Raw genomic sequence first — 22,281 nt, 5'->3', positions numbered from 1 at the left:
CGACAGCCGCAATGCAATTGGCTGCTGCCCCCGCCCGTCTGTTCTGGCGGGGTTACCATGGAGACGAGACAGCGCGGGGGCGGGGCCGGGAGGTGGGCGGGGCCGCTGGCGTGATTGACAACTGGGGGGCGCATCGGGAGTAACCAAAATCCACACTTTTCTTCTTAAAAGCTTTATCATAATTATAATTAATTATAATTAACTATAATAATCTTTGAGAGCGCCCGGAACAGCCCCTCCCCTACAGGCACTTGAGGGGGATCCGCTTTGGTGGGGGGGACACGGGGTGGGGGGAAAAAGTGCTTGGGGGGGACACGCGGACCCTAAAATTGGGGAGGGGGTCGGCGTCACCCTAAAACTGGGAGGAGTCATTATCAGCCTAAAACTGGGGGGGGGGTCAGTGTCACCCTAAAGTTGGGAGGTCGGTGCTACCCTGAAATTGGGGAGGGGTCAGTATCACCCTAAAATTGGGGGGGGGGGTCAGTGTCACCCTGAAATTGGGGGGGGAGGGGCTCACTGTCACCCTGAATTTGGGGGGGGGTCATCATCACCCTGTCATTGAGGGGGGGTCGTTGTCACCCCGGGGGGGGATGTAGCAGCTCTGATCCCTGTGATTGTCACAGTGGGCATGGTGCGGGGGGGGATGTCCCCAGAGCCCCCCCCAAAATTTGGGGGGGGGTCTCTTTGAACCTCCCCAAAACCCCACTTGGAGTGCTTGGGGGGGGGACAAAGCAGGTGGGGGGGCTCATCCACGGAGTTTTCGGAGCTGGAAGAGAAGAGGGCGGTGAGGGAGGGGCACGGGGGGGTTTGGGGGGGCTGGGGGACCCCCAGATTTCACACCCCCCCCTCCCCGGGGTCCTCACCTCGCTCTCCACCAGGTTCCGTTTGTACAGAGCCTCCTTGGCTGCCTCCTGCGGGGGCGAATGAGGGGAGCCCCCAAAAAAGCCCCCACGGGGGTTTGGGGGTCACGTCAGCAAACTGGGGGTCAGCGGGGGGGATGGGGGGGCCACAGGAATTGGGGGTCACATCAGGAATTTGGGGGTCACCACCAGGAACTGGAAGGATCTCAAGGTCTGAGGGTGGTCCAGGATTTTTGGGGGGGTGGGGGGGATCACTAGCATTTGGGGGTGTCGAGGATTTTTGGGGTGGGACCACCAGGATTTGGGAGTGTCCGGGAGGGTTTGGGGGTGGGATTAAGGATTTTTTGGGGCGGGAACACCAGAATTTGGGAGTGTCCAGGATTTTTTGGGGTGGGAGCACCAGAATCTGGGAGTGTCCGGGAGGGTTTGGGGGTGGGATTAAGGATTTTTGGGGTGGGACCACCAGAATTTGGGGGTGTCCAGGATTTTTTGGGGCGGGAGCACCAGGATTTGGGAGTGTCCAGGAGGGTCTGGGGACGCTCCCCGGGCTCTCACCCGCTCTCCCTGGGTCCCGAGGCGCCGCGCAGCTTCCGTGTAGAGCCGCAGGTGCCGCTCCAGGTGCTCCGCGTACTCTGCAAGCGGCGGGAAAAACCGGGATAACGCAGCGGGAAAAAACCGAGATAAGGCAGATCGGGGGGGGGCTCAGCGCAGCCCCCCAAACTCTCACCTGTTCGGAAGTGGGGGTCCCCCCCCTGCAGCCGTGCCCGCAGCCCCTGGATGCGCCGGAGCAGATCCTGGTGCTGCTGCCGCAGCTCGGGGGGCACCGGGCGCCCGGCGCGGCCGAACGGCACCATCTGGGGAGGGGGAGAGGGCGACAAACCGGGGTTCAGGGGCATCCCCGGGGGCTCCCCTGCTCCCCCAAAGCGCCGCCAGCGCCCCCTCACCTTCCGTTCCAGGCGCTCCCGGTCGAACAGCAGCAGGTTGAGGCTCGGCAGCGTCGGGAGGGATCTGGGAAAAGGGACCGGGGTGGGGCTGGGGACGCCTGGAAAATCCAGAGCGGCTCCGGGATATTGGAGGAGGGGAATGGGGGTCCCCGGGGGGGGCTCCCAGAGCTTCCCACCCCCAATTCCCAGCCGCATTCCCACCCCGACTGTCCCCCGGTAACGATGAACTGCGCCGGGAATTGCCGGTGTTGCCCATTCCCGGGACTCACCTGTTGTTCCCGTCCTTCGGGGCCGCCACGCTCGGTTTGGGAGCGGCGACCTGAGCGGGAGGAGCTCCGGGTTATCCCAGGCTGATCCCCCCGGGATGATCCCGCAGGGTCCCGGGGGGTTCCCGGTAGGTTCCCAGCTCATCCCGGTGGGTCCCCACCGATCCCGGGGGGTTCCCAGCGGTTCCCGGCCGATCCCGGCGGGTTCCCGGCACTCACCGTGGCCTCAGCCGCCGGTTCCAGCACCAGCCAGCGCTCGGAGCGCGGCTCCAGCTGCCGCTGCGCCCCCAGGGGCTCCCGGATCCGCACCCACACCTCCAGCCGCCCGCCCGTGCGGCGCCGCCCGTCCAGCAGCTGCGGACACCGGGACGGCGGGAATGGTGGGTGTGACTGGGAACGGTGGGAACGGTGGGAACGGTGGGAACGGGGGGAGCTGGGAAGCGCTGGGAGCAAGGGAACGCTTGGAAGGGGAAGGGGCACAGCTGGGACCACCGGGAAGTGCCAGGATGGAAGAAGGGGAAGGAGCACATCTGGGACCTGGGGGATTTCGGGATCGGGAATCTCCTCCGAGGAAGGAGGGATCTCCTCCTCCCCTCACCTCCAGCTGCTCCCGGAGCTCGCAGCTCCCCTCCAGCCCCTCGAGGCGCAGCTGCGCCGAGCCCAGAGCCCGCTCCGGCCGGAACAGCCCCCTGCGGGTCAGGGCGAGCGGTCGGGATCGCCGGGAGCCGGCCGCGATCGCGACAGGAGCCGGCCGCGATCCCGGGGGTGGCGTGAAAAGGAATCCCCGCCCCAGGAATGCCCCAAAAAAATCCCAATTGCTGCACTCCAGAGGCACCTTCCACCCCCTCTGGCGCCTCTTTACCCCGGTACTTGTGGATTTCCCAGCTCGTGATCCGGGTTTTCTGTGCTCTTCTCTGTATTTTCTATTTCCTGCACTGTTTTATCTATTTTCTACGTTATTTTCTGTATTTCCCATTGCATTTTCTGTGCAATTTCCTGCATTTCCCACGGTATTTCCTGTGTTATTTTCTGTACTTTCCATTGTATTTTCTCTATTTTCCATGTCATTTCCTGCATTTCTCTCTCTATTTCTCACAACTCCCGCACCATTTTCCCCGTTTTCCCTACTTTTCCTCTTCCCCTCCCCCCCACCCCCAGTTATTCCCTACATTTCCCACATTTCCCCCCCGTTACCCCCTCCCCAAAATCCCCCCTACCCTTTCTGGGTCACCTCCAGCCTGATCCCGCGGGAGCTCAGGAGCCTCCGGAGCCCCCGGTGCCCCCGGAGCAGCCGCAGCCGGAACCGCGCCCGGAATTCTGGGGAGGGGGCGCAGAATCAGGGGACGGCCCCCGGGGACATCCCCGGCCCCCGGGGCTGCCCCCAGGCCCCCCCAGAATCCCGGGATTTACCGGGACAATCCGTGCTCTTCACCACGTTGGTCTTGTCCCGCTGGGCCTCCTCCTGTGGGGAGGGGAGGGCAGGAGGGCAGGGAGAATTTGGGGGGGGTCCCCAAGTGTTGGGGACATTTTGGGGTCACTGGGAAAATTTGGGCAGGGGGTCCCAGGTGATCCCAAGCGCTGGGGACATTTTGGGGTCACCGGGACAATTTGGGGGGGGCGTCCCCGAGCGTTGGGGCCATTTTGGGGTCACCGGAACAATTTGGGGGGGGATCCCAGGTGACCCCGAGCGCAGGGGACATTTTGGGGGTCACTCACCGCGCTGGGGTGGGGGAACTCGAAGCGCACGAAGGTGTCCAGGTCACCTGGGGCCACACCTGGTGGGGGGGGGGACACACACACGGGGCACCAGGTGTGCAGGAGCCTCACGTGCCCCAGGCCCTCCCTGTTCCCAGTTCTCCCAGTCTCTCACCTGGGGGCACTGGGAGGCCGATCCCTCTCTCTATGCCCAGCTCCAGGTCGTTGCTGCTCAGCTCTGGGAACATCCTGCAGGTGAAGGTGGGCGGGGCGGGGGGGGAACCTGTCAGACCTCCCCCAGGTGTGCCACCCCCCAAGGCGTGCCCCTCCTTTCCCTCCCAGGTGTGCCCCCCACCCCAGGTGTGCCCCTCACCACACAGGTGCCCCCTCCTTTCCCTCCCAGGTGTCCCTCACCCCCAGATGTGCCCCCCCCCAGGTGTGCCCCCCACCCCACAGGTGTCCCCCAGGTGTGCCCCCCCCTCACTTGACGACACTGAAGGTTCTCTGCTCGTAGCGGGGTTTTGGGGGGGGCCCCCCCCCGGCTGTGCTCCCTCCTCAGGGTCTCCATGTGCCGCCGGCATTCCTCGGCCAGTGCCTCACACCTGGGGGGACACACCTGGACAGGTGAGCCCACCCCCCCTTCATCCCAGCATGGGCATTCCCCCCCCACCAGGATCAGCCTCCTCTTCCTCAGAGGAAGGGGAGGAGGAAGAGGAAGGGGAAGAGCAGGATCCTGCCTCCCCCCGACCCCAGCCCAAACCTCACCTGGTGGTCTCCGAGATGTTCCCCAGGTGAGCGAATTGTCGGGAATAGGTGAGGCACATCTAGGGGGGCAACGGGAGGGGAGGAGGAAGAAAAGGCAGGGAAAGAGAAGGAAAAAGAGGAAGGAAAAGAAAAATAAAAAGAGAAAAGGAAAACGGAGAAAAAGGAAGAAAAAGAGGAAAAAGGAAACAAGGAAGAGGGACAAGAAAGGGAAAAGTAGGAAGAGAAGGAAGTTTTCCCGATCCATCCATTATCCTGGAGCCCCCCGCTCTGGGGTGCTCCCCAGCTCCCCTCAGTTCTTGGGGACACTCCCATTTTTTGGGATACCACCCCACTTTTTAGGGCCTCCCCCATTTTTTGGGCTATCACCCCCACCTGGTGCTGCCTCCTCAGAGCCCCCGCCAGCTGCAGGAAGGCCTTGGCAACCTCGGGGGCCATCGGGACCCCCCGGGCCGGGCCCAGCTCGAACTCGGCCCCGTCCAGGGGCACCTCCGGGACCTGCGGCAGGGATTGGGGGTCCTGAGGGATCCCGTGGGATCCTGAGGGATCCTGAGGGATCCGAGCCCGCGAGGGGGTAGGATCCGGGCCGGACAGACGGCCGGAGGCCTCACCTGGGCGATGTCCACGGGGAGCCCCCCGCGGGCGGCCCCGATGAGCCCCTCGACGCCCTTGGCGCGGCGCAGCAGCAGCTTGGCTCCCTCCAGGTCGTTGCGGCGCTTGGCGCGCAGCGCGGCCTGCGCCAGCTGCCGGCGCCGCAGCTCCAGGAACTCCAGCTGCTGCTGGGCTGGCAGGGGGGCATGGGGGTCAGGGGGTGCCCTGGCCCCCCCATCCCTGCCCCCAGACCCTCCCGTTACCTTTCCCAGCAGGTTTGGGAGCCGGTTGGGAATTCCGGGCTGGTTGTTTGGCAGGGGGCGCAGGGGGAGCGCTGGGCTGGACCTGGAGAAGGGGGGGATGAGAATCACCGGGAATGTTCCCCCCACAAATTCCCTGGACCCTCCCCCCCCTCCCCCAAAATCCTACCTTGGTGTCCTCCTTTTCCTCTTCTTCCTCCTCCTCTTCCTCCTGCTCCGGCCCCGTCAGCCTCAAGGCCGCCTCCAGCATCCCAGAGATGCTGGGCTCTGCTGGGGTCTCTGTGCCCTGGATGGGGGGGAAGCCTGGAAAGGGGGGAGCCCCGGTGGGAACGGGACCTCCCAACCCCCCCCCGTGCCCCCCGGGGTCAGGGAGAGGGAACGTACCTGGGGGAACCGGCAGCTCCGAGAGATCCACGGCTTTACCGGCGCTGAGGGCACGGAGGGCGGCCTGGTATTGCTGGGGAGGGGGCACAGGGGGTCAGGGGGCACCCGGACGGGGACTGGGAGCACCGGGGACAGACTGGGAGCACCGGGGACAGACTGGAGCACCGGGGACAGACTGGGAGTACTGGGGACAGACTGGGAGCACTGGGAACAGACTGGGAGCACCGGGGACAGACTGGGAGCACTGGGGACAGACTGGGAGCACTGGGAACAGACTGGGAGCACCGGGGACAGACTGGGAGCACTGGGGACAGACTGGGAGCACCCGCAGAGGGGGACTGGTGTCATTGTGGGGACACTGGGACCAGACGCTGTTCTGGACTGGGATCACTGCTCTGGACTGGGACTGTTATTATAGGATTGGGATCCCAGCTCGGGGACTGGGATCCACTCTCTGGGACTGGATCACAGCTCTGGGACTGGAATCACGGATCTGGGACCGGGATCCACGCTCTGGGCTGCAGCCCTCCCACCTTGACGATCCTCTCGTGCATCCGAGCCTTCCTGGCGTCCCCGCTGTCCTTGGCCTGGCCCCGCGCCGCCCGGTACCTCGCTCCATGCGCTGCTCCAGTGCCTCCCGCACGTCCCGCGGCGCCCGGGGGGGCTCTGGGGTGGGCAAAAACGGGAAAATCCCAAAAAATCCCCCTTTTCCTCCCCGTTCCCCCTCCCAGGAGGGAGCTGACCTGGGCTGGTGGCCGGCGGATCCCTCGCCGGCGGATCCCTCGCCGGCGGATCCCTTGCTGGTGGATCCCTTGCCGGTGGATCCCTCGGCTCCTCTGGCTGTGGATCTGCAGGAAAGGAGCAGCCAGATCCCACCAGGACCCCCAAAACGGGGGGGGGTTGAACAGGGGGTTCCACCCTTTCCATCGGGCTCAGGGTCTCACCCGGGGCTGGCGGAGCCGGCCTTGCCCCAGCGCCTCCAGCTGTGCCTCCAGCCTCTGGAAAACCACAGGAAAATGGGAATTCTGGGGAAAGGAAGGGATTTGGGGGGGATTCTGGGAAACCTGGGTGTACCTTGGCCGCCCTGAAGTGCCCCAGGGCTGTGGCATTGTCCCCACGGCGTTTGGCCACCAGGGCTTCCTTCTGCAGCTCCTGGAGGCGCAGCCGGAGCGCCGGCACCGAGCTGGGATCCGGGCAGGGATCCAGGGCTGGGGGAGGCTGTGGAGGGGCAGGGGGCTGCACTGGGGGCTCAGGGCTCACGGGGGGAGGCAGCCCAGGGGTCCCACCAGCCTTCCCCAGAGCCACAGGAGGAGGAATCTCAGCCTGGTCGATCGGCTTCCCGCTCCGCACGGACTCCAGCATCTGCTCCAGGGTCTGGGGGAAAAGGGGAACGGGGGAAAGGGTGAAAATCTGGGGGAAAGGGGTGAAATGGAGGCAGAGCGCGGAAAAACGGGGTGAAAACGGGATCTGCAGCCAGAAAATGGGATAAGACTCAGGACTGAAGGAAAGGAAATGGATAAGGTAGAAAATAAGGGGGTGAGATGGAACAATAATATGGAGTAATTGGAATAATAATAATGGAATAAGGGGAATGAAATGGGATTTCGTTGTCATGAAACTGGGCTCAGAACTGGAAAAAAATGAGATAAAAGCGGGCTCAGAACTGGGAAAAACAGCACAAAACTGCTCAGATTCAGGCCAAACTGGTTCAGAACTGTGACAAGCTGCTCAATACTTGGGAAAAACAGCAGGAAGCCAGGGTCACCCCAAGGGTTTGAAGGGCAGAGGCGAGCCCAGAGCCGCAAAGCCCCGATTTCGGGGCTTCGGGTTCACCTTGAGGCCGCGCTGGAGGCGCCGGAGCCGGGCCCCGCTGCTCCCGCTGTTGCTGCCGTTGTTGCCCAGGGCAGCCCGGTAGAGCTCCGCCCGCTCCTCCAGCTCGGCCAGCAGCGCCCCCGCGGGCGCGGGATCCTGCGGGAACACCGGGAGCACCGGGAATACCGGGAACACCAGGAGCACCGTAGCACCGGGAGCACAGGGAACTTTGAGAACACAGGGAGCACCGGATCACTGGGAGCACTGGGAGCCCAGGGTCACCAGAAACACCAGGAGCACCGGAAGCACCAGAACACCGGGTCACCAGGAACTCCGGGTCACCAGATCACTGGGAACACCGGGAGCACCGGATCACCAGGAACACCACGAGCCCTGGGAACACCGGGAGCCCCTCCGGGATCCACACTGGGATCGGGACTGGGATGGGTACTGGGATGGGCACTGGGATGGGCACTGGGATCACCCCGGCCGTACCTGTGGGGTCTCTGCATCCGTTGCACTCCCGGATCCCTCCTCCAGCACCTCCTGCAGCTCTGCCTGCTCAGAGATCCCGGGAATCAGCCCGGGCAGGACCCCCTTTCCAGGCTCAGGGATCCCGGGAATCAGCCTGGGCAGGACCCCCTTTTCCAGCCTCAGGGATTCCCTTTTCCAAGCTCAGCACCTCCCCCCTCACCAGCAGCTCCTCCTCGTTCTCAAGATCTTCCTCCCCTTCCTCCTCCTCCTCCTCCTCCTCTGGGGTGTTCCGCAGGCAGAGCTGGGCCAGGGCCTCCACTGCTGCCAGATCTGTGCGGGGGAACAGGGGGGTCACAAACCCATTTTTGGGGGGGGGGGAGTTGATCCCCGTTCGAGGGGGGAGGGGAGGGGGATTCACCTCGCTGGGGGGGTTGGGGTGCTGCCCCCCGCTCCGGCGCCTCCCGGCCCCCCAGCAGCAGCAGCAGCTCCGCCTCCAGCGCCGCGTCCCCGTCACCGCCGGCATCCCCGGGGCTCCTCCCGGCACCGGGATCCGCCAGCAGCCCCATCTGGGGAGGGGGCGACAGCGCTGAGGGGATCCCGCGATCCGGAGGAAGGGATCGCCCCCAGATCCAGGGATCCCCCAAAGTGTTTGAGGGGGAGGAGGGGAGGATGGGACCCCCCGGCACCCAGAGCAGGGGGGTCCCGGGGGTCACACGCACCTGCCTGGCCATGGCGGCGCCCCGGCCCGGGACCCTCCCGGCTCGGCTCATGGCTCCGCGTCCCGCCGGGCCGGGCTGGGGAGGGGGAACACGGCGAGACCCCCGCCCTGAGCTGGACCCCAGCCCCACCCCGCTCTCCTCCGAGCCACCTTTAGCGCCCCGATCCCCCTCAGAGCCCCCCAAAAGATCTCGGTGTCCCCCCGCCCCTCGCAAGGCCCCGGTCGCGCCCCACAAGGCCCCATGGCGCCTTTTGCCCCCTCCCAGAGCGCCCCACAAGGCACCGTCACCGCCCAGCTGTCCGCAGCCCCTCACCCCCCGATTCGGGTGATCCCAGCGCTCCCGGTTATCCCGGTTTATCCCGGTTTTTCCCGGTTTTTTCCCGGTTTATCCTCACTCACTTCCTGCTCGGCCGGCCGCTGTCAACACCCCGCGCTTTACAGCACCGCCGTCGCAAAAGCCGCTGTCCTAAAAACAGCTCTGCGGTTGCGTCTCGCTTCGCGGCGCGGGAGAACTACAACTCCCAGCGTGCCCCGCGCCCGGCAGGGAAAAGGCGGGAAAAACGTGAGGGGGGACGGTGGGCAGAATGCCCCGAGGTGGAAAATGGGGTGAAAATCGGCGGAAATTCCAGGATTTTCACCTGAGGCACAGAGGGTTTGGGGCTTTACTGTTGCGGCTGTGCCTTTAGGGGAGCTGGGGGATGTTGTTTGGGCTGACGGGGGGTTGAGGGCTGTGAGGGGAACATGGCTGCTGGGGCCCAAGGGGAACTGGGGTGGGAGTAATGGGGAGCTGAGGTAATTTGGGGCTGCTCCTTGTCCCTCCCAGGTAGCGTCAGGATGGGGAAGCGCAGGAGCCGCCCACTCCCAGGTAAAAGGAAAACACCCTAACATCCCAGTTTGGGGCCACCGTGCCATAACTGGGATCTCCTCACATCCAAACTGAGATTTCTTTCCCCCTCCCTCCCCACCACAACACACACACAGCAGGTGACAGGAAATTCCACGCTCCCAAAGCCAAGCGGATCCTTCAGGAAGCACCGGGAGATCCTGCTGGGATGGACCCCGAGGTCCCAGCAGAGGGAAAAACTCCCCAAATTGGGGGTTTTAACGTGATTTTTCAGGAAGGGAGAGATGAGGAAATTGGAGGTGGCAGAGCACTGGGGTCACCGAAACAGGGCATTTCTGATGGGGTGGAAGAGAATCATCTGGATGTGCCCCAGCTGGGAATTTTGGAAGTGGATGGGACAGGAAAGGATGAGCTGCAGTCACCAAAACCAGGAATTTTGGATGGGGCAGGAGAGGATTATCAAGAATCACCAAAACCAGCAATTTTGGAGGTGGATGGGGCAGGCAAAGAGCAGTTGGAGTCTCTGAAAGTGGGAATTTTGGATGGAACAGGAGAGGATCAGCTGGAGTCACCAAAACCAGGAATTTTGGATGGGGCAGGAGAGAATTGTCGAGAATCACCAAAACCGGCAATTTTGGAGGTGGATGGGGCAGGAGAGGAGCCCCCAGAGTCAGTGAAATGTGTAATTTTGGATGCAATGGGACAGAACCATCTGGAATCATCTCAGCGGGGAATTTTGGAGTTGGATGGAGCAGGAGAGGAGCAGCAGGAGTCACTGGAAGTGGGAATTTTGGATGGAACAGGAGAGGAGCAACTGGAATCACCAAAACCAGGAATTCTGGAGGTGGATGGGGCAGGAGAGGAGCAGCTGGAATCACCAAAACCAGGAATTCTGGAGGTGGATGGGGCAGGAGAGGAGCAGCTGGAATCACCAAAACCAGGAATTCTGGAGGTGGATGGGGCAGGAGAAGAGCAGCTGGAGTCACCAACACACGGAATTTCGGATGGGGCAGCAGAGGAGCATCCAGAGCCATTGAAACCAGGAATTCCAGAGGCAGATAGGGCAGGAGAGGAGCATCCAGAGCCAAACTGGGAAATGCCCAAACTGGGAATTTTGGATGGAACGGGAGAGAACGAGCGGGAGTCACCAAAACAAGGGGATTCTGGAGCACACCAGGACATGGCGATGGACACGGCCCCTGAGGAAACTTCAGAGGTGACGGATGCAGCGGGAGAGGGGCAAGAAAGTGCCCTGGAGGAGGGATGTGGCACTGGGATTGCCCTGGGAATGGACACGGGGCCACCAGACGGTCCCCAGAGCGGAGGAGGGGACGCAGAGAGCAGGAATTCCCAGAGTGGGAATTCCAGGATGGCCACACCAGGGTTAGATCCAGCAGGAACCAGCACTGAGCCCCAGGAGCAGCAGGAAGGGACCGGCCCAGAGCTCCCAGCAGAGAAGGTACAACTGGGGTGACCTCAAACTGGGACCCAGGGACCCCTCCCCATCCCAAACTGGGACCCAGGGACCCCTCCCCATCCCAAACTGGGATCCAGGGACCCCTCCCCATCCCAAACTGGGACCCAGGGACCCCTCCCCATCCCAAACTGGGACCCAGGGACCCCTCCCCATCCCAAACTGGGATCCAGGGACCCCTCCCCATCCCAAACTGGGACCCAGGGACCCCTCCCCATCCCAAACTGGGACCCAGGGACCCCTCCCCATCCCAAACTGGGACCCAGGGACTCCTCCCCATCCCAAACTGGGACCCAGGGACCCCTCCCCATCCCAAACTGGGACCCAGGGACCCCTCCCCGTCCCAAACTGGGACCCAGGGACCCCTCCCCATCCCAAACTGGGACCCAGGGACCCCTCCCCATCCCAAACTGGGACCCAGGGACCCCTCCCCATCCCAAACTGGGACCCAGGGACCCCTCCCCATCCCAAACTGGGACCCAGGGACCCCTCCCCATCCCAAACTGGGATCCAGGGACCCCTCCCCATCCCAAACTGGGACCCAGGGACCCCTCCCCATCCCAAACTGGGACCCAGGGACCCCTCCCCATCCCAAACTGGGATCCAGGGACCCCTCCCCATCCCAAACTGGGACCCAGGGACCCCTCCCCATCCCAAACTGGGACTCTCCCCATCCCCTTGGCCTTCCCAGCTCCTTTCTTTCCCTGCAGCCATGGGACACCACTGGCCAGATCCACACTGGATCCACGGGGAACAGCCCATGGGAAAGGTGGGTGGATCCAGACCCCACTGCAGGAATAAAATCCTGATTTTGACTAAAATTCCCTGACCTGGGGAGTGGAAAAATCCTGACTCTCCTTCCCCCGGCAGCGCCAAAGCCGCGGAGCCGGTGGACGCCAGCGACATCGTCCGTGGGCTGATCCGGGAACTCTCAGACCTCAAGTAAGTCCTAAATCCACCTGGATTTCCCTGGGATTGGGGGGTCCAGCACCCCCCGAGTGATGCCCACGTCCCCCCACAGCCGCCTGGCCATGGGAGCTCGCCGAGGGCTGGAGCTGCTGAGGAGGCCGAAGCCACGGCGTGGCCGGAGGGCAGTGCCCAGTGGAAGCCGCTGGAAAGAGGGGTAGAGACATCAGGAATAATAGTAATTTATTGATGGAAACGATGGGAATAAACCAACCTTCATGTGGAGAATGGTTCCAACACTCGCTACCCCGCTGTCGCGGGTGAACAAATCCCACCAAACCCACCCAAATCCCACCAAACACACCCAAAATGCTAAGGAACAGCTGTGGTGGTGGGATAGAGGCTCCAACACTTGGAGCACCAGCCCCTTTCCAGTCCCTTTCTGGCCTGGGATTAACCAAAACTCAAAAATCCAACCCAAAACACCTGGAAACAGCTCCAGCACCTGGAGCACCAGCCCCTTCCTGGCCTGGGATTAACCAAAAGTCAAAAATTCAACCCAAAACATCTGGAAACAGCTCCAGCACCTGGAGCACCAGCCCCTTCCTGGCCTGAGATTAACCAAAACTCAAAAATCCAACCCAAAACATCTGGAAACAGCTCCAGCACCTGGAGCTCTGGCCCCTTCCTGGCCTGGGATTAACCAAAAGTCAAAAATCCAACCCAAAACATCTGGAAACAGCTCCAGCACCTGGAGCACCAGCCCCTTCCTGGCCTGGGATTAACCAAAAGTCAAAAATTCAACCCAAAACATCTGGAAACAGCTCCAGCACCTGGAGCACCAGCCCCTTCCTGGCCTGGGATTAACCAAAAGTCAAAAATTCAACCCAAAACATCTGGAAACAGCTCCAGCACCTGGAGCTCTGGCCCCTTCCTGGCCTGGGATTAACCAAAAGTCAAAAATTAAACCCAAAACATCTGGAAACAGCTCCAGCACCTGGAGCTCTGGCCCCTTCCTGGCCTGGGATTAACCAAAACTCAACAATCCAACCCAAAATACCTTGTAACGGCTCCAGCACCTGGAGCTCTGGCCCCTTCCTGGCCTGAGATTAACCAAAACTCAAAAATCCAACCCCAAAACATCTGGAAACAGCTCCAGCACCTGGAGCTCTGGCCCCTTCCTGGCCTGGGATTAACCAAAAGTCAAAAATCCAACCCAAAACATCTGGAAACAGCTCCAGCACCTGGAGCACCAGCCCCTTCCTGGCCTGGGATTAACCAAAAGTCAAAAATTCAACCCAAAACATCTGGAAACAGCTCCAGCACCTGGAGCACCAGCCCCTTCCTGGCCTGGGATTAACCAAAAGTCAAAAATTCAACCCAAAACATCTGGAAACAGCTCCAGCACCTGGAGCTCTGGCCCCTTCCTGGCCTGGGATTAACCAAAAGTCAAAAATTAAACCCAAAACATCTGGAAACAGCTCCAGCACCTGGAGCTCTGGCCCCTTCCTGGCCTGGGATTAACCAAAACTCAACAATCCAACCCAAAATACCTTGTAACGGCTCCAGCACCTGGAGCTCTGGCCCCTTCCCAGCCTTTTGGGATTAACCAAAACTCAACAATTCAACCCAAAACGTCTGGTAACACCTGGAGCACCAACCGCTTTTGGGATTAACCAAAACTCAGAACTCAAAACTCAAACCTAACCCAAAACTCAGAACTGGCCCCGCTGGCAGCACCCAAATCTGGCCGGAGCGACTCTTCCAGGGTGCCGCGGCATCGGAAGGCGGCACAAGCTGGGGAGACTGGTCCCAGTCAAGCTCCAAGCCGTGGTCTCATCCGCTGAGGAAGTCCCTGGAAGAGAAGCCAGGAGAAAGAGGCATGAGCACGCAGCCCATGATTAGTGCCAAATTCCCGATGGGATTCCTGCAGGAATCCCGTCCTGGATAAATCCAAGTCTCCTTCCTTCATGTCACCTGTTTCCCAGTGCCTCCTCCTTTCTTTAGCTCTGGCTCCTTGGTGAGATTCCCTCATGGAAATCCCGTTCCTGCCTAAATCCAGGCTTGGATCTGAGAACCCTCAGTACCTGCATGGGGACTTGGAGTCTTCCATCCTTTGGATGCTTCCCAGTGTCACCTTGCCACCTGTCTCCTGGTGCCCTCTCCTTGGTAGCTCTGGTTCCCTGATGAGATTTCTCATGGGGAATCTGGCTAAACCCGGGTTTGGATGAAGCACAGCCACTGTGGCATCACTGGGACGCCACAAACCCCAAACCTGCCATGGGGATGTGTGGTATCCTCCATCCCTGCCGTGCCCCCTTCCCTCCATCACGAGATTCCTCACGGGAATCCCAGCCCTGGACGTGCCACATCCGCTGTGGCACACCACACCCCGCCGGTACCTGCACAGTGACACCGGATCCTCCATCCCTCGGCTACATCCTGGTGTTCCTCTGCCTGCTCCTGGCGGGCAGCGGGCGGGAGTAGACGGACGTGTAGCTGCGGTGCGTGCGGGGGCAGAAGCGGCGCGTGTGGGCCTGGTCCTGCGTGGCCCCGCACTGGGGACAGATGTAGCTGCGCAGCACCGGGCACTGCAGGCGTCCCTGGGCGTCCCGCAGGCTGTGGCTCCAGTACACGCCCGGGGCCTCGCCGTTGTGCTGGCAGAACGAGCACGGAACTGGTTCGGTGCGTGGAGCTGGCCTGGCACGTGGAGCTAGTTCGGTGCGCGGAGCTGGTCCGGCACACGGAGCTGGTCCGGCACACGGAGCTGGTCCGGCACGCGGAGCTGGTCCCACAGGTGGAGCTGGTCCAGCAGATGGAGCTAGCTCAGCATATGGAGCTAGCCCAGCAGGTAGAGCTGGTCCAGCACACGGAGCTGGCCCCACACGTGGAGCTGGCCTGGCACGTGGAGCTGGTTCAGCACATGGAGCCAGCCCGGCACACGGAGCTGGCCCCACACGTGGAGCTGGCCCAGCGCACGGAGACAGAGCTCCCAGTGGCACCAAGGTGTCCCCAAGGCCCGCGGGGTCACGGAGGAACATGGCCACCGTAGCCGCCAGCCCCAGGTAGTCCCGCCACATGTCGAACTGGCCCGTGGCTTCCATGCGTGGCGGCAGGACGGCAATCCCAGTGCCACCAGCGCAGCGTGGGGTGGCACGCCTCGGGCTCCTCGTGTGTCCTGAGCGAGGCTGGGCACCGCAGCCCTGCGGTGCTTCTGGCGTGGCGTGGGGACCGGTGCCACCTCTCGTGCCACCGGCGGTCCCCGCACGGCGCGTGGCTGGATGTGGCTCCCCGTTCCAGATACTTCCGGCGTCCCCGGTTCTCCTGGTGTGGCGTGCGGCTGGTCCAGCCAGTGTTGCTGGTGGTGTGGAGCTGGACACCACAGCTCTCTGTCCCAGTGCTCCCAGTGCTCCCAGTGCTCCCAGTGCTCCCAGTACCGGTGCTGCCGCTGCTCCCGGTGCCTCTGTTTGGGGCCTAGACGCTGCGCGTGGTCAGTGCCGCCGCGTCCGGGGGTGCTGCGCTTCCAGACGGGCGGGGCTCCGCGATCGTGGCCTTTGGGGGATTGGGGTCAATCGCCGCAATTTCGGTAATCACTGTGGTAAACGCTCCTCGCCTCGGGGCATCCCAGGAATCTTGGAGTAGTGGCGTTTTTTACGGGAAGATCAGGGGGCTTTGGGGTTCTTCAGGGAATCCCTGGTTGCTCCTGCCGTGGGTGGGGGGGTGGAAATTCGTGGGTTTGGGAAGTTTCTGCCTAGGGAGGATCACCCCAGGATCATCGGGATGAATGTCGAATATCGGTGGTTTTACCCCAAATTCACCGACAGCCTGGGCGGATCTGGGATCGATCGATTGATCCCCTGGTGGGAGAGGGGATCCCACACCGTCCTCCAGCCAGCAGGACGCAGGATCTGTTCTTGTGGGGATCCCACCGCATCCCTGAGCGCCCAGCGGGATCAGGGATCCCTTAGCACCCAGGGTGTACGAAATGGGGAAAAGGGAAAAAACTGGGGCGGTCATTGCCCGGCTGAGCCCCAATTCCCTTGGATTTGACCCCAAAGCAGCTCTTGTCCCGGGCTGGGAAACTGTGAGACCCCCCCCCCCCACGGTGGGATGGATGTCCCCAGGTGTCCCCAGGCGTGGGTGTGATGTCCCCAGGTGTCCCCAGGCATGTCCGGGTGTCCCCAGGCGTGGGTGGGATGTCCCCAGGTGTCCCCCGGTGTGGGTGGGAAGTCCCCAGGTGTGCCCAGACGTGGGTGGGATGTCCCCAGGTGTGCCCAGACGTGGGTGGGAAGTCCCCAGGTGTGCCCAGACATGGGTGGGATGTCCCCAGGTGTCCCCCGGTGTGGGTGGGATGTCCCCAGGTGTCCCCAGGTGTGGGTGGGAAGTCCCCAGGTGTCCCCAGGCATGTCCGGGTGTCCCCAGGTGTTCCCCGGTGTGGGTGGGAAGTCCCCAGGTGTGCCCAGACGTGGGTGGGATGTCCCCAGGTGTCCCCAGGTGTGGGTGGGATGTCCCCAGGTGTCCCCAGGCATGTCCGGGTGTCCCCAGGTGTCCCCAGGTGTGGGTGGGAAGTCCCCAGGTGTGCCCAGGTGTCCCCCGGCTCTGAAGGGGGGCGGGGCTCAGCGCAGCCCGGAGGCCCCGCCCACTGCCCGCACGCACCTCCTCCTCGGCGCTGATTGGCCGCCAGGCCCTCCCCCGGCACGACCCCGCCCCCTTCAGCCCCGCCCCGCCCATTTAAAGGGGCCGCAGCCTCCGTTAACCCCTGCGAGCCCGGCCGGGGGGCTCGGGGGGGGGGATCTGCAGAGGGGGACCCCCGTGTTCCCTCCAGCGGACCCAACCAGCGTGGCAGCCGCCCCCCGACGTAGCTGGAGAGCTGGGGCCGGGTGGCACGGCACAGTCCGGCACGATGTGAGCGGGGAAACTGAGGCACGGGAGGCGGAGGGGGTGGAGGGGGGGGGCCGGCAGAGCCGCTTGCCGCACGGTGGCACACGGCGCATCAAGCCGGGGCCACCCCAGCGCCGCTGCTGTGGTGGTCCCGTTGCCACTCCGTCCTAGCGGTTCCCGGGGGTCCCTGTGCCCTGTGCCGGGGGTCCCGACGGCTCCTCCTGGTGGTCCCGGAGCTCCCAGCGACGCCACAACCCCCGGCACGGCCCCGCCCGGTGACTCACCGGCCCCTACAAGTCGGGGCTTGACGCCGGGAGAGGGAGGTGGGGGGAGACACGGGGAGAGGGTGATGTCCCCCCATCCCCGAACACCCGGGAGGGGCCCCAAAGGCTTGGGGGGGTCTGCGGGGGTGCCGGGGGGGCCATTGCTCTGAAAGCGCCTTTGTCCGGACCCGCCGATCCCACCCCAGGGTGACTCACGGCCGCGTGGTTCGGCCCTGACTCACCCCCCCACCCCCCCGTACCCCCCACCCGCGGCACCGGGGGGCCCCCGGGGCCTCCTCCCCCCCTTCCCCGGCGGTATCGGGATCCCCCGGGACCCCCCCCGGACGGCAGCGGGGACATCTGGGGGGTCGGGTGGGGGGGACACACACACAAAAATTCGGGGAGGCTTCGGGGTGAAGGCGGATTTAGGGGGGGGCACCCAGGGGTGCAGGGGGGCCCGTGGGTGCCCATCACCCCTCTGCCTCGTGCCCTGGGAGGGGCCGGGCACCCTCCTCCCCACCCCACCCCTGGGGACACCCCCTAGGGACCCTCCCCCTCGGGGGACACCCCCTGGGGACCCTCCCCCTCGGGGGACACCCCCCTGGGCAAGCCCCGGCCCCCGCAGGGCCACCTCCGGAGGCCCCGCCCGGTGGTGCCGGTCCCGGGACTGCCGGTGAGTCACGGCCGTGACTCAGCCCCGCCAAAACAGCGTCGCCAGGCAACGGCGGGGACCCGCGACAGGAACACACGGGGACCCCCCGACCCATCTGGCGACCCCTCCGACCCATATTGGGATCCCCCGACCCACAGCAGGAACCCACCGACCCCCACTATGCCCCCCACCGACCCACTTCGGGACCCGCCGACCTATATCGGGATCCACCCACCCAAATTGGGAGCCACCCACCCACAGCTCCCGACCCCACTCCCCAGCAGAGGCACGGAGCCCCCCAGGGTCCTTGGGGGGGGACAGGAGCCGGAGGTGGCCGGGGACGCTGGTGGGGGGGGGTCTGGGGTGTCCCCGGGATCTGGGGGGATCTGGGGGATCTGGGGTGTCCCTGGGGTCTGGGGGGGTCTGGGATGTTCCCGGGATCTGGGGGGATCTGTGGGGTCTGGGGTGTCCCTGGGGTCTGGGGGGATCCTGGGGGTCTGGGGCGTTCCTGGGATCTGGGGGGTCTGGGATGTTCCCAGGGTCTGGGGGGATCCCGGGGGTCTGGGGTGTTCCCGGGATCTGGAGGGATCTGGGGGTTTGGGGTGTCCCTGGGGTCTGGGGGGATCTGGGGGATTTGGGGTGCCCAGGCTGAGGAAGGATGGAGCCAGGAGAGAGCTCCGGGGGGAGGAAAGGGAAATCCCGGCCCAGTGCCCCCCCCCAGTGCCCCCAGTCACTGCCAGCATTGTCCAGTGCTCCCAGTTCGCCCAGTGCCAGGGCACACAAGTGTGGTGCCACGTGTGTGCCGTGTCGGTGTTGGTCCGTGTCTGTGCCGTGCCGGTGTCACCCGTGTCACTGCCGTGCCGTGTTTCATGGGGTGTCACCCGTGTCAGTGCCGTGCCGTGTTCCATGGTGGTGTCACCCGTGTCACTGCCGTGCTGTGCCCTGTTCCATGGCGGTGTCACCCGTGTCACTGCTGTGCCCTGTTCCATGGTGGTGTCACCCGTGTCACTGCCATACCGTGCCCTGTTCCGTGCTGGTGACACCCCTGTCACTGCCATGACACTGCCCTGTCACTGCTGTGCCCTGTTCCGTGCTGGTGACACCCCTGTCACTGCCATGCCGTGCCGTGTTCCATGGCAGTGTCACCCGTGTCACTGCCATGCCCTGTTCCATGGCGGTGTCACCCGTGTCACTGCTGTGCCCTGTTCCATGGTGGTGTCACCCGTGTCACTGCCATACCGTGCCCTGTTCCGTGCTGGTGACACCCCTGTCACTGCTGTGCCCTGTGCTGTGCCGGTGACACCCCTGTCACTGCCATGCCGTGCCCTGTTCTGTGCTGGTGACACTGCCCTGTCACTGCCATGCCGTGCCCTGCAGTCCCACACCAGTCACACCCGTGTCACTGCCATGCCCTGCCATGCCGTGCCGTGCTGTGCAGTGCCGTGCCATGCCGGGCCGTGCCGTGCCCGGGCCGTGCCGGCCCCGCTGCCGCTCCCCGCTCCTCCCGGCCGGGCTGACTCAGGCGGGAGGAATGTGCCGGCGGCGCGTGGGCGATGGCCCGGCTGCTGCCATTGCCTAGAAAGGGCATCGCCGAGCCCTGGGCCACAGCGAGCCCACGGGGAGCCCGCAGCGAGCCCATGGGGCCACCACGGCCACACAGGCACCCAGCAGGGCCAGCAGGGCCACCGCGGCACTCACAGCGAGCCAGCACGGCCACCGTGGCTACCTGTGACAAACAGACCTGGCACGGCCACCACAGTCCCAGCAGGGCCTCAGCACGGCCACTGTGGCCACCGTGGGGCCCACAGGGACCTGAGATGGCCACCGGGTCCCTGCTGTGGGCCTGTGGGTGTGAACACGCGTGTGCAGGTGTGCGCAGGTGTGCGTGTGCAGGTGTGCACGGACACGTGCGGGCACACGTGTGTGCTGCGTGGCACGTGTGCCATGGCCAACATTCCATGTCCCCCGTGTCCCCCGTGTCCCCCCCGTGTCCCATGTCCCCCGTGTCCCCCCGTGTCCCATGTCCCCCGTGTCCCCCCTGTCCCATGTCCCCCGTGTCCTGTGTCCCCCATTCCGTGCCTGACCCTGGCGGGGCCGGGGGCCCTCAGGAGGCTGGGGGGGGAGTGGGACCCGTGTTTAAAATTAGCAGCTGGCGAAGGTGGGGGGGGGCCGTTGCTCTGTCCCAGATGTGCAACCGCTGCCAGATGTGGGGCGGCACCAGGAAGGACCTGGGGGACTCTGGGGGGCACTGGGGTGCCCATTCTGCCGCACTACTGGGGGGGTGTGGGGCAGTCGATGGGGCAGGGCTGGCTGTGCGGCAGGGGGGCTTTTGGGGCGAGGGGCTGGGGTGGGCTGTGGGGCAGGGCTGGGGGCGTGCCCCCCTGTGGGGCAGGGCCATGGGGCAGGGCCGCGGGGTGTGGGGCAGGGCTGGCGCCGCGGCAGCGGTGACGCGTTGTGGTTTCGCTACTTCCGATATAAAACTCTGTTTAATGTCTGTGTGTGCAGCATCGCCATGGTGACCCCCAGCCCCCCCCAAACCCCGGCCCCGCCAGGGCCTGTGGCGCCCCACGGCCACGGGGCACCCGGGCATCGCTGTGGGGTGTCTGGGCCCCCAGCCATGGGGCATGGGAGATGCTCGCCGTGGGGTGTGCCATGGGGCAGCAAACCCCCTTTCAGTGGGGCACACAGCCCCCTTGCCATGGGGCGCACAGTCCCTGTGCCATGGGGCACTGAACCGCCTTTTTGTAGGGTACCGAACCCCCTTTCGGTGGGGCACACGGCCCCTGTGCCATGGGGCACTGAACCGCCTTTTTGTAGGGTACCGAACCCCCTTTCAGTGGGGCACACAGCCCTCGTGCCATGGGGCACAGGAGATGCTGGCTGTGGGGTGTGCCATGGGGCAGCAAACCCTCTTTTGGTGGGGCACTGAACCCCCTTTCTGTGGGGCCACAATCCCTGTGCCATGGGGCACCGAACCCCCTTTCTGTGGGGCACTGATCCCCCTCGCCATGGGGCACGTGGGGCACGAAGCCCCCTCGCCACGGGGCACGAGGCTCCTCGCCACCAGCTCTCCTTTGCCCACCCGCTCAGACCCGGCGCCGCCGCGAGGCCGTGCGGGGATCCGGGGCGGGTGCGGGTTCGGTGAGGGGGGTGCGGGCTCGGGGCGGTCCCGGGGCGGTCCCGGGGCGGGCGGAGGCAAGCCCGGTCCCTCCCCCCCCCCTTCCCCTCCGCCGCCGCGGCCTCGTCGCTCCCGGGGCGGAGCGAAACGTTTAAAAGCGTTTCCCTTCTTGGAGTAAAAGTCAGAGACTTGGGGAGCCCCCGGGAGCCCCCGGAGCCCCCCTCCCCCGGCCCGGCCTCCCCCCACTCCCCCCCGGAGCCCCCCGGGACCCCCCGGCCGCCGCTGCCGGTGAGTAACGGCCCCGCGGGACCCCTGGAAGGTTCCGGGGCCGCGGGAGAGGGGCCGCGGCCGTGGCCTCGTGCCCGGCCGGGGATGGCGGGAAGGGCCGCGGGGTCCCGCCGGATCCCACCGGATCGCTCCGCGTTCCCCCGGGGCCGGCGGCGCCAGCGCCGCGGCCATCGACGGCCCGAGGCTGCCGAGGGTTGGGCAGGGGGGTGCGGGGGGTCCCGGGGGGGGGCGGTTCTGGGGGGCTCCGGCCCGTTGGTGGGGCGTGGGCCGGGGGGGGACCGGGGGGGCGGTGGCGCCGGGCGGTGATTCATCCTTTCCCCCCGGCGCCGACGGGCGCGGACGGGGCGGCCCCTTCCCGCCCCCGCCCCCGCTTGGCCCGAGCGACGCCGGAGCCGCCCCGGCCTGGGAACCCCAAAATACCGGACACCCCCACCCCCCACCAACCCGGCATGAGAACCCCCAAACCCACAGACCCCCCCCCCACACCCCCCCCCACGAACCCCAGATCTCAGACCGCGCGCCCCCCCCCCCACCCCCCAAAGCCCCTCCGGTCTGGGAAGTCCGAGTCTCACCTGTGACATCCCCAAATTCCAGCCCCCTCCCGGTCTGGGACCCCCAAAACCCGACAGACCCCCCCCCCCCCGGGCCCGGAATCCCCCAGATCCCCCCGGTGTCGGCTCTCCCCTCCGGTGTTGGACCCCCCGAGTCTCGCGGACCCACCGGAGCCCCCAGACCCGCCGCGCCCCAGCCTAGGGACCCCCCAAAATCCGCGGCAGCACCCTGGCCTCATCCCTTTGGCCTGGGGACCACCAACACGCAGAGCCCCCCCGCCCCCACCGCACACCCCCTCACCCCCCCAAGCCGACATCGGACTCCCAAACCGCCCACCCATATCAGCCCCCCAACCCACGGCCCCCCAAAACCCCGCGCCTCCCCATCCCAGCCCCGTTCCTGCATTCCGCAGGCGTCGGGCGGCGCCGCCGCCTTTTCCCACTCCCGTTTTGGGGACGAAGGTGGGAATTTTGGCACCGGGCACCCCCCGCCCCCCCCGCCGGGGCCGCCCCCGCCCGGGGCCACGGGAGCCGGTCG

The 22,281-nt window shown here is 65.0% G+C and overlaps 2 protein-coding genes and 1 long non-coding RNA gene across 5 annotated transcripts; 1 reads left to right on the top strand and 2 right to left on the bottom strand.

Annotated features, from left to right (window-relative positions):
* Nucleotides 1-552: 552 nt before the first annotated feature.
* On the bottom strand, nucleotides 553-9,212 carry LOC137465977 (coiled-coil and C2 domain-containing protein 1A-like). The gene is given in 32 exon segments (XM_068177937.1): nucleotides 553-766; nucleotides 864-911; nucleotides 1,416-1,492; nucleotides 1,588-1,714; nucleotides 1,805-1,868; nucleotides 2,074-2,123; nucleotides 2,290-2,424; nucleotides 2,669-2,759; nucleotides 3,288-3,387; nucleotides 3,481-3,532; nucleotides 3,787-3,845; nucleotides 3,941-4,014; nucleotides 4,250-4,281; nucleotides 4,283-4,367; nucleotides 4,531-4,589; nucleotides 4,903-5,025; nucleotides 5,139-5,311; nucleotides 5,382-5,463; nucleotides 5,548-5,681; nucleotides 5,763-5,835; nucleotides 6,296-6,373; nucleotides 6,376-6,405; nucleotides 6,408-6,428; nucleotides 6,506-6,610; nucleotides 6,707-6,760; nucleotides 6,837-7,136; nucleotides 7,596-7,730; nucleotides 8,070-8,132; nucleotides 8,269-8,378; nucleotides 8,467-8,614; nucleotides 8,768-8,842; nucleotides 9,166-9,212. Coding segments are annotated over 31 exon segments (2,715 nt in total). The 5' UTR covers nucleotides 8,780-8,842; nucleotides 9,166-9,212; the 3' UTR covers nucleotides 553-745.
* A 101-nt stretch (nucleotides 9,213-9,313) lies between these two features.
* On the top strand, nucleotides 9,314-10,943 carry LOC137465978 (uncharacterized). Of its 3 annotated transcripts, none has more exons than XR_010994925.1 (4): nucleotides 9,314-9,328; nucleotides 9,594-9,631; nucleotides 9,751-10,454; nucleotides 10,665-10,943. It is a non-coding gene; the product is annotated as an uncharacterized lncRNA (long non-coding RNA). The 3 variants fall into 3 exon arrangements; XR_010994924.1 differs by lacking the exon at nucleotides 9,314-9,328 and adding an exon at nucleotides 9,346-9,360; XR_010994923.1 differs by lacking the exon at nucleotides 9,314-9,328 and adding an exon at nucleotides 9,358-9,372.
* Nucleotides 10,944-13,417: 2,474 nt separating this feature from the next.
* On the bottom strand, nucleotides 13,418-15,230 carry LOC137465976 (nanos homolog 1-like). The gene is made up of 2 exons (XM_068177936.1): nucleotides 14,393-15,230; nucleotides 13,418-13,845 (listed from the first exon to the last, which is right to left on the bottom strand). Exon 1 carries the CDS (start codon nucleotides 15,092-15,094, stop codon nucleotides 14,426-14,428), a length of 669 nt encoding a protein of 222 aa, XP_068034037.1. The 5' UTR covers nucleotides 15,095-15,230; the 3' UTR covers nucleotides 13,418-13,845; nucleotides 14,393-14,425.
* Nucleotides 15,231-22,281: the final 7,051 nt, after the last annotated feature.

The sequence above is a fragment of the Anomalospiza imberbis genome, unplaced genomic scaffold (assembly GCF_031753505.1).
Source record: "Anomalospiza imberbis isolate Cuckoo-Finch-1a 21T00152 unplaced genomic scaffold, ASM3175350v1 scaffold_1235, whole genome shotgun sequence".
Taxonomy (NCBI): domain Eukaryota; kingdom Metazoa; phylum Chordata; class Aves; order Passeriformes; family Viduidae; genus Anomalospiza; species Anomalospiza imberbis.
Note: the sequence above shows the minus strand (reverse complement) of the source record. Positions and strands in the feature narration are given on the sequence as shown.